The sequence below is a fragment of the Orycteropus afer genome, unplaced genomic scaffold (assembly GCF_000298275.1).
Source record: "Orycteropus afer afer isolate SDZICR_OR568_19922 unplaced genomic scaffold, OryAfe1.0 scaffold00045, whole genome shotgun sequence".
NCBI lineage: Eukaryota > Metazoa > Chordata > Mammalia > Tubulidentata > Orycteropodidae > Orycteropus > Orycteropus afer.
Window position 1 is genome coordinate 14,791,820 of NW_006921632.1, and position 10,957 is coordinate 14,802,776.

The window sequence follows — 10,957 nt, forward strand, 5'->3', positions numbered from 1 at the left end:
TGTTGCATTGTGGTAAACTGTGGTCAATGTCATGAGACAAAGTGTATGTGAACTGCTGTATGGAAAGTGAATTTGCTCTGTAAATCTTCACCCAAATTACAATTAAAAAAAAAAAATGAAATTAAGGGAATTTGTTAAAACCAGACCAACCTTACGAGAGATGCTAAAGGGAGTCCAGAGAAACAACAATAACAAATAACTGCCAATTAACATACATGATGATATAACCTAGAAACCAACCCAGCTATCGAAGTATCCAAAGTAAATAAGCCTACAAGATTGTGAACAGGGAACTAGAGACATCAAGCGACCAATGAGGATAACTGCAAACCAAAAAGAGGGAAAAAACTGTGTTGTTACACAACTTCTAGATGGTAGGGAAGTCAAGACAACTACAAGATAGAACAGACTGTTCTAAACTTGGAAATAAAGCTATAAATCACAGGGTAACCTAAAAGAAAAATGATAAACCTTCACACCAAAAAAAGAGGACCAGCATAAATATTCAGCAAATACTAAAACAATAGCAATGAAGGAAGTGATGACATGATTCATAAACAAAAGGAGCTCAGCATAGAAAATGATATGGAACAAAGAAATCGACACCACGAAAAACCATATATCAAAATTGACAGCAACGAATTCATATTTGCTGATAATTATGTATCTGGCAAGGGACTTATCTCTAAGATTTATAGTCGAAGAGTGGCTGACCAAACTATGGTACATACACACAATAGAATGCTATGCAACACTAAAGAATAATACAGAGTCTGCAAAACACAGTGTAATATGGATGAACTTAGAGGACATTATTCTGAGTGAAATAAGTCAATCACAAAGGACAAATATAGGATTATAGTATTAGTTCATTGTTGTGGAGCGTCAAGAAAAGGTTTATATATGGAGGGAAACTTTCTTTGTTGGTTGTCAGGGGTGGGAAGGGAGGGAAAGGAAGACTGAAAAAAAAATGCATTGACCCATGTCACTTTAGTTTTGTGTATTTCACTGTATATAAATTATATTTCAGTAAAATGCATTAAAAAAAGAAAAGATATAAATTGAATGAAAAGCTGAAGTGATGTAGCTAATTCCAGTCACTAAACAAAATACCTTACCAGCCACTGCTCGGGAGGAAGACTGGGCAATCTACTTGGTAGAGATACTGCCTCAGAAACCCAAGGAGGTGTCATTATGAGTCGGAATTGACTCGATGGCAATGAGTTTGGTGTAAACAAAATATTAACTGATAGAAAAACACATTTTAATTTTGTAAGAATAGACAAAACTTAATAGGTATTTCAGTGCATACAAATCCTAGAGTGGATTTTATAAAATAATACATTTTAATCAACCTAAGGGAGAGGTGGGGATGAAAAATTAAGAAAGACAACAACAGCCAAAAAAAAACATTGCCTCAGATACTAGGGGTCATTGCAAATCCTTCTAAATTCTGACTGAGAGGAAATAATGATTTTTGTAATCTCCAGCAATGATTTTTGTCGGGGGAAGAGTTCAAATAAACATCTGTTTGCTTTAGGTGAGCTTCACTGAATCCGTCTCATTTGCTTTCAGATCTTCCTAAGGAAAGAGATTTTAGGATTTCCTAGTTGTAAAATGGAAAAGAACACTTTGCTGAACTTGTATGACATCATCTAAAGCAATAAAAGGGCAGATAACCGTGGGTTCTCTGCCTGTTTACCAAAGCTTCTGTCTTTCCTCAACCTATTTTATTTCCAAATGTCAGAGTAGTCTGAAACCTTTCAAAGATTTATAGACTGCAGAAGCAAAGGAAGTAGTAGGATAAATCCTTTAACTTTTGTGAAAGCTTTTAAATAATTAATAGATGGGCTTTTTGAATTGTTATATATCACAGTAGAGATACTCTAACATTGTACCTTATGAAGGCTAAACATAGTTTAACATCAAAGGGCATGAGGCCATCTCTATTTCTAAAAAGTCAGTGAAACCATTCTTCTTCATAGTACACATCTGAGTCACAAATAAATAGAGTACTGAATTTGTGAAGGGGAATAAAATTACCATCACAAAAATTTATCCCAATCAAAGTACTATCGGATGAATGAAAATAGTTAACGCCATCTTGTTTTTAAATATGATTCTTTTTCCAAATTCTATTTGCATATGCTGTTGTATTAGAGAAAAAAGAAAAACAAATGAAGCTGTCATAATATTATTCATAAAACATAACAAAATGTGAGAAATTATTTTCAAGCTTACATTATAAACATATTCCTCTAATATACTTAAAATAATAAAGCCAGATAGCTAAAATAAATGCTATTTAAAAGATTTTACCCTAGGTATCTAATAGACAAACTATTCTTGTAGTAATAAATTAATTTTTCTCTGTTAGGCAAAACTCCTCAACCATAACTTCATGAAGAAATGTGAAGTGGTGTGAAAATGATCTTACCTCATATTCAAAGTCCTCCGTTCTGTCTGCATCAGCAGGCAAGCTGGAAAGATACTCATTGTCCTCATACAATTCATGCTCCATCGGATGAAGAGAATGGCAGCTATAGGGAATGGAGCAATATGATAGGAATGGATCAAAAGCGTTGTTTTCAACATTAAAACTGATTTCAGAATTTGACTTTAATTTTCTCTGCTTTGGAATAAGACCTATAGGGATCTAACCTTTAAAGGAACTAACTCAGAAAGAGCAATTGCTTTTTTTTCTACCCCTACATGAAGCCCATCAATTTGCTATTTCTATGAGAATACTAAGAGTAAAGGCCTGTGGTCAGAGTTACATTCTGTGAAGAGACTGATGTGAGACCTTCAACAGGCTGGGTGCTTTACTGATACTCTCTGACCTGCTTCTAACCACCAAATGTGAGTAGCTCCATACATGGGCACATGGCATTTCACAGTGCAGTCTACCCAAAGGGGGGTCTTTTGTAACAAAGCACAACCAATTTCATAACACATAGCCCCAAACTGCTTTTTGAAAGCTGTTTTTCAATAGCACATACTTTTTGACTTTAAAATGGATGCACATTGGCCCCATTTCTCAAAACCCGCCTCCCCCAAGAAAATCTCCTTCCCCATTCTCCTTCATAATGAGTATTTCTTCCTTTTTGATAAAAGACATTAAAATGCATTATGGTGATAACTCACTGGAAACTCGTATATTCCCTTTAGAAAATTCCCAGTGAAAAAGAAAGCTGCTTGAGTGAAGGATAGGAGGGTGACCCAAGACATCTGACAAGGATTTTATGTATCCCTTAACTTTTGGGAAATGTTTTAAATAAATTTATAGAATGGTTCTTCAAGTTATTATATGTCCCAAGATAGATACTAGATATTATACGCTAAGAAGGCTTTTTGTTGTTGTTAGTTGTCAATGAGTTGATTCTGACTCATGGCGACCCCAAGTGTGCTGAGTAGAAGTACTCCATAGGGATTTCAAGGCTGTCAACTTTCAGAAGCAGATCACCAGGCATGTCTTTCAAGTATCCTCTGTGTGGATTTGACTAGTTGTTTTTTTTTTTTTTTCTTTTTAAATTTTTATCATGATTTGGGCTAAAATTTACAGAGAAAATTCAGTTTCCATACAGCAGTTCACATACACTTTGTCTTATGACACTGACTGCAATTTCCCACAATGCAAAAGCTCTCTTTCTACTTCCTCCCCATAGTTACCTCTTCTCTGTGTCCTTCCCTCCCATGCATTCCTGTCCCCCAAGCTGTTTCCCTGTGCATACACAGCCCTTCTACTCTCCCTTGATTGATCTCTACAAGGAGTGACTCTATCTAATGTACATGTTCAGTTCAGATACCTGTCTTTTGTTTGGCTAGAAGCCACAGGAATGGATTCAATTCCAGACCTGAAGGGGAGCTAGGGGCCATGTTATCAGGAGTTTCACCAGGCTCTATCAGACCAGCAAACCTGATGAGCAGTCAGTCTTTCGGTTAGAAGTCAAGCATTAACCACAAAGGGCATAAAACTCACTCACTGCCATAGAGTCAGATCTGACTCATAGCGACCCCTCCTCGGGTTTCTGAGGCAGTATCACTACAGAAGTAGATTGCCCAGTTTTCTTTCCCAGGAGTGACTGGTGGGTTTGACTGGTTAGCAGGCAATGCCTTAGTCATTTTGCCACCAGAGCTCCTATAGGACATAAGGCATCTCTATTTCTAAAAGATAGTTAAAAAATCTGAGTGCAGTTAAGTTAGTTGGTTGAAGCCTCAAGACCTGTGTGAGTCCTGCCAGAATGAATATTATTGAAAAATTGGGTTTTGTAGTATAGATCAGTTCCCTTCTGACTATGAAAAGCAAAGGAGACTGATCCCAACACCCTCACACAGTCAGTACAGATGTTCTACCAGCCTCCTCTCATACTATTGGCTCCACACAGGGTTAGCCAGAGGAGAAAAGGACAGCAAAGGCAGTGCAGGGAGCATTCTGGTTGTAGGTCTGACTCATGACCCCTCCTTGCTTACAGGTAGACTGACTGCAAAGCCCATTCAAACTTGTCAAGCATTGAAGCAAACTCTTTGGGTATATCTAGATGTGTATCTTTCAGTTAGTTAGAAAGGAGTTCTGCCATGAGGAAAACTTTATTTATCCAACAAATATTTATTGAGTGCTGTCAAAGAAAAAAGTCAGTAACAGACATGTTTCTTTGGTTTTAGGGTTTTATTATCCCAAAAGCACATATTCAGAGTAAAGAAGTTCCTGACCAAAATTACTCCTGGTAGCAGCTTTTCTTTCACCCAAAGTTGCTAATCTTTTCTTTCCTGTTTGATGTAGCCAAATGCTTAACCACTGTTAAGCCATTAGAGCTCAAATGCTAACTGAAAAGTTGATGGTTCAAACCCACCCAGAGGCTCTGTGGGACAAAGACCTGGCAATCTATTCATGTAAAATTAAAGCCTAGAAAAACCCTTTGGGTGCTGGCAAAACTGTATATCCACCTGCAGAGAAATGAAACAAGACCCATACCTCACCCAATACACAAAAACAAACTCAAGCTGGATCAAAGACTTAAATGTAAAACCCCAAACTATAAAATCCATCAAAGATAAAATATGGGCAAATCTGGGAGCCCTAATTTCTGGCATAGATAGACTATCAAGCATAACCCAGAATGTACAGGAGACAGAAGAGAAGCTGGATGACTGGGACCTTTTAAAAATTAAATTCTTATGCACATCGAAAGACTTCGTCAAAGGGGTAGAAAGAGAACCTACAGATTTGGAGAAAATATTTGCCTATGACATATCTGATAAAGGACTTATCTGCAAAATCTATCGAAAAATGCAACACCTCAACATCAAAAAGATAAATAACCCAATTTACAAATGGGCAAAAGACTTGAACAGACACTTTACCAAAGAAGATATACAGGCAGCCAATAAACACATAAGAAATTGCTCACAATCACTAATCATTAGAGAGATACAAATCAAAACAACAAGATATCATATCACCCCAGCAATAATAGCAAAGTTCAACAGGTCAGAAAATAACAAATGCTGGTGAGGTTGCGGAGAGATTAGAACTCTTATGCACTGCTGGTGGGATTGTAAGATGGTATAACCATTGTGGCAAACGGTATGATGTTTTCTTAAAAAACTGAAATTGAAGTACCATTTGACCCAGCAATTCCATTACTAGGAATATATCCTAAAGAGGTGAGAGATAGCACATATGTACATCTATGTTCATTGTAGCACAATTGACTATAGCAAAGAGATGGAAACAACCTAAATGCCTATCAACGGATCACTGGATAACCAAATTATGGTATATGCATACAATAGAATACTATGCTACATTAAAGAACAATGAGGGATATGTGAATCATCTCACAACGTGGATGAACCTGGAGGACATTATGCTGAGTGAAATAAGTCAATTGCAGAAAGACAAGTACTATGTGAGCCCATTACTGCAAAGAGACAGAGAAGGGTTTGCTTGGGAAAGGGAACTCACCTAGTAGGTTACTGGGATGGGGAAGAAAGGGGTGGGATTAATTTTGGGCTAATTGGGGCCTACACACTGACATGGGTGGAGGAGGGATATACGGGAAGGATCTGTGACCACCATAATAACATTAGGAAATGAGAGGACACTGAATAGTGCACATAAGAGATAGATGACAGATGCTAATACCAACCAATGTGTCCACAATACTGCATTGCCATTAACACCAAACACCAGGCTATAGATAAACACATAAACACCTAAGATGATCAGATGACAGTCAGTGAATAGAACTATACTCTAGACCAAGGATAGATTCAGCTGAAGCTAAACTTGCACAGACACCAGTGATACAAAATACCTGCACTCTTACAGAAGGAATAGAAGACAGACACAGGGTAATCCCTCACAGACAACCAGACACTATGGGAGAGAGATCCAACAGATCTACTATCTCAGGACCATAGTAATGGGGGACACCAGACTCAGTTGTCACAACAAAATACATAAAAGCCTTGCTCCATATCCTACATTGGTGAGTAGCGACTGGGGTCTTAAAAGCTTTCAAGCGGCCATCTAAGATGCAGCTAATAGTCTCCTAGTGTCGGAAGTGAAGAAGAATGCAAAATAAATAAATAAATAAATAACACCAACAACAATGGCATTTGGAAGTAATCAGCCATAGGACATGATGGCCCTCAAGACCAGAAGAATTAGATGGTGCCTGGCTACCAATGCCAACCACTCAGGAATGGATCAAATCTGGAGATCCTGGATAGGGTGGGAGGCAAAATGTGGAACAAAATCCAAAACCTCAATAAAGACCAGAATTACTGGTCAGATGAAATCTGGTGAGACCCCTAATACTATGGCACTGGAATACATTCTGCACCTGGAATAAAATGCACCCCCAGGGGCTGGGTCTCAGCCCAATAGTTCACAAGATGTACATGCAGACCACTCAACCCAGGATGATGCATCCACATACTCTATGGTAATACATCCCTTAGAGCAATAGACCATGGGGCACCAGAGGACCAACATTCAAATTGAGGAAATGCAGGATAAATAGGAGTGCATAAATATAAAGGGCACAGGGGGAGGGTTGTAGGGTAGGGAGGGGAGGAGACTGTGTTAGGGTTGGACATGGTAAATGGGGAGTGAAACTAAATGTACATGTAATGTTGAATGTAAAACAAGGTCTTAAAATAAAAAATAAATAAATAAACCCTATGGAACAGTTCTACTTTGTCATTTGGGGTTGTTAAGGGTCAAAATGGACTATGGCACACAACAACAACAAGGATACCAGATGCTGAGTGCTGGAAATACAGTGGTAACCAATATATAATTCTTGCCCTTTCAACTGAGTAAAGCAAGAGAGTGAGAGTGGAAATTTTGATATAACGCAATAAGTAAGAGGAAAACCCAGAAGCCATGAGAGCACATGAGGTTGGTACCTACTGCATCACTAAAAAGTTTTTCAGAAGAGGCTCTCTCTAAGATAAGGTCTGCAGGACTTTGGAAGAGCTAGTGGTCCACTATCCGGGTTCAGGGAGTGGGCACTGGTCAGATCTCAGGCACAGAAGCCTGGCTCAGTCACTTCTTTAGTATATGATTTTGACCAAGTTACTTAGCATCACTTTCCTCATCTGTGACATGTAGATAGATCATAATCAAATGATGCACTTCCTCATAAGGCTGTTGTGAGGATTAAATGAAGTAGTAAATGTAAAACACTTGGAATATTATCTAAAATATGTTAGATTAATAAATATTAGTCATTATCATTCATTTGAAAGTATTTCTTAGGGCAACTATGTATCAGGCTGTACTAATGAATATTATATATTTGCTTGCTTGCTTATCGTTCATCTCCCCTTCTAGATTACAATTCAACCAGGCAGTTACTTTGTCTATTTGTGTTCACAGTTTTATTTCTGCTCAGCAGCCAGTTCCAGTGCCTGACACAAAGGATGATTTAATAAGTAAAGGACAAATGAATAGAGAAATGAACTAGACAGCTATAGTGTCTACTCCTCTAGAACTTGATATCTAGAAACTGGCTCCTAAAACTGGTTGCACATTAGAATCTCCTGGAGAGAGTGCAGAAATGGCTGATGCCTGACCCCACCCTAAGGATTCTTATTTAATTTGCGTGAAGTGGAATTCTACCACTGGTATGGCTTTTTAAAATTCCCAGTTGATTCTAATATATACCTGTGAACCAAGGAAATTGTCTTATAAAATCCAGCAAAGGACAGGGAAGTGGCATGATCAAATCTGTGTTTTACAAAGTGGGGAATATTGGAGTAAAAAATGAAAATGTAGCCTACGTCACTACTGCTCTTATAACCCAGACTCTCAATAATGCACAAATTTTTGGATTTAATGGTCCTAGAACAAAAATGTCGGAAGGAAGGTTGGGCAATCTACTTCCGTAGTGATACTGCCTCGGAAACCCAAGGAGGGGTCGCTATGAGTCGGGGCTGACTTGACGGCACATAACAACAACAACAACAACAACAACAGAACAAAATGTACAGGAGCAAAATATACTTGCAAAATTATCCAAGTTTGGACAAGAATTATTTATTTACTAATTATTTAAACTTTGTAAAAGTTAGGAAGAAATATTCCTTTAACAGCTTTTTATTTCATAACACTACACTTACTCTTTGACAGCCAAGACTTTTTGTTTACATCTCAATATATCTGGTAATTGCTTTCTTTGGAGAATTGTACTTTAATTAAATGAATTCCTAGCTTCTCCTTTAAAGAAGTGAAAAGCAAGGGGGCAGAGAGGTAACCCACAGAGGAGAGTATGGTGCCAATATGTCACTTCCACATGAGTCTTAATAGGGTTTTGGCAGCTCTGGTGAGAAAAACTATTTCCCTGACCAGTGCTTATGAGTAGCATGAGGCTTTTGATGACTGGAAATATGAAGATGACCTAATCAGAGCCAGAATTTCTCAATGTGCCTTGGCAAGAATGATTCCTGAGGTAAAGCCACCATGTGGGTCAGGGAGAATGGTTAGCAGTGACAGCTGAGAAATAATTGGATGTTGATACAGCACAGACATTTTTCAAACATGACTGGGAGCCTGTCTCCATAATTGTCAACTTGCTAGTATGCCTGATTCTTTCCAACATCTACTTTAAATGACTAATGAAAACAAATAGAGCTTTGGGAAAAATGACAAAAGAGTACCTGTCTGAGAGCAGGAACGGGCAGACATCCGGCACTGGAGGGGTAGGAGGCCTGAGCTTGGCCAGGGCCATGATGTGTTCAAAGGTGATGTCGGTCTGAGTGCTGGCATTCATAAGCTGCACTTCTGGGGTTGTTCCATAGACAGGTTTACTGAGTGGCGTTCGCCTTAGTACCTGAACCACAATGGGCTCCTTGGCATTTCGAAAAGCTTCCACTGCCTCCTCATGGGTGGCCATTGAAAGATCCTTCCCATTGACCTATAAAGATAAAAGGACATTGCTCACCTCAGAGGAAAAAACAGAGGGGCTGTCATGATAGACCAATAAAAGGTGGGAAAAGGAGGCTTAAACTAGCTCTGATATGAATTCTGTAAAGGAATACTTAATCAGACACTGATGTTTACTGAACTCTTCACCAAACCGAGGATGTGAAGGAGATTAGAAAAACAATTACTTCTTGTATCTTCATGAAGTATCTGGAGCTTATTAACTAGAAAACACCATCAGAATTATTCTGAAGGCATTAGTAAGATTTAAAAACTTCAATAACACATCAGCGCCAGAATGTGCTCACCAAAATTGTCAGATAGTTAGAAATGTTAAGTATGTCCTATTTTCTTTTTTCATATTATTTATTTTTTAATGGCCTATCATATCAGTCTCTAACTGGACCAATAAGCAGCATCATGATAAATGGAGAAAAGACTGAAATTGTCAAAGATTTCATATTACTTGGTTACACAATCAACACCAATGGAAGCAGCAGTGAAGACATCAGGTGACTTATTGCACTGGGCAAATGTGCTGCAAAAGACATTTTTAAAATTCTGAAGAGCAAAGATATTTCTTTGAAGACTAAGGTACACCTAACTCAAGCCATGGTATTTTCAATCGCCTCATATGCATGTGAAAGCTGGACAATGAATAACGAAGACCAAAGAAGAGTTGAAGTTTTTGAGTTGTGATGTTGGCAAAGAATACTGAAAGTACCATGGACTGCCAGAAGAACTAACAAATCTGTCCTGGAAGTAGAGCAGCTGGAATGATCCTTGGAAGTGAGAATAGACAGATTTTGTTTCATCTACTTTGGTCATGTTGTCAGAAGGGACTATTCCCTGAAGACGGGTATTATGCTTGGTAAAGTAGAGGGTCAGTAAAAAAGGGGAAGACCCTCAATGAGATGGGTTGACATGGTGGCTGCAATGATGGGCTCAAGTATAACAAGGATTGTGAGGCTGGCACAGGTCTGGGCAGTGTTTTGTTCTATTGTACAAAAGGGTCACCATGAGTTGGAACTGACTCGAAGGCACCTAACAACAACAAAAACATCAGTCTCTTTGTGAGATTTTCAATATTTAATCAAAGTCTTGTCTAAATCTAAAATTTTAGAATGTTGTCATATTTCATTCATATTCATCATCTATTAATCCAAGACCATAATATCGTTCATACACATTTTATGCTAAATCCTTGATTCTCAAAGTGTGACCTGAGGACCAGCAGCAACAGCATGACTTAGGAGCTTATGAGAAATGCAGAGTCCTTGGCCCCACTGAATCAGAATTGGCATTTTAACAAGATCTCAGCTGACCTATACACACATGAGAGATTAGGATACATTATTCTATATAATACCTCTGACTTATACACATGTTTGAACCCTCACCTGTTTTAATTTCCACAAATTACTGAATCTTTAATGCAGTCTTTAAGGAACTCTGATGGTGCAGTGCCTAAGGCATTAGACTGCTAACCAGAAGATAGGCGGTTCAAACACACCAGCCACTCTT

At 38.3% G+C, this 10,957-nt stretch overlaps 1 protein-coding gene across 1 annotated transcript in view; it reads right to left on the reverse strand.

Moving 5' to 3' along the window:
* Positions 1-10,957, reverse strand: part of PDZRN4 (PDZ domain containing ring finger 4) — a 591,189-nt gene that overhangs the window by 100,291 nt on the left and 479,941 nt on the right. Inside the window, exons 4-5 of the mRNA XM_042780539.1 lie at positions 9,169-9,425; positions 2,438-2,540 (exon numbers count right to left, since the gene is read on the reverse strand). Coding sequence (XP_042636473.1) covers positions 2,438-2,540; positions 9,169-9,425 — 360 coding nt within the window. The remainder of the gene's footprint in view (positions 1-2,437; positions 2,541-9,168; positions 9,426-10,957) is intronic.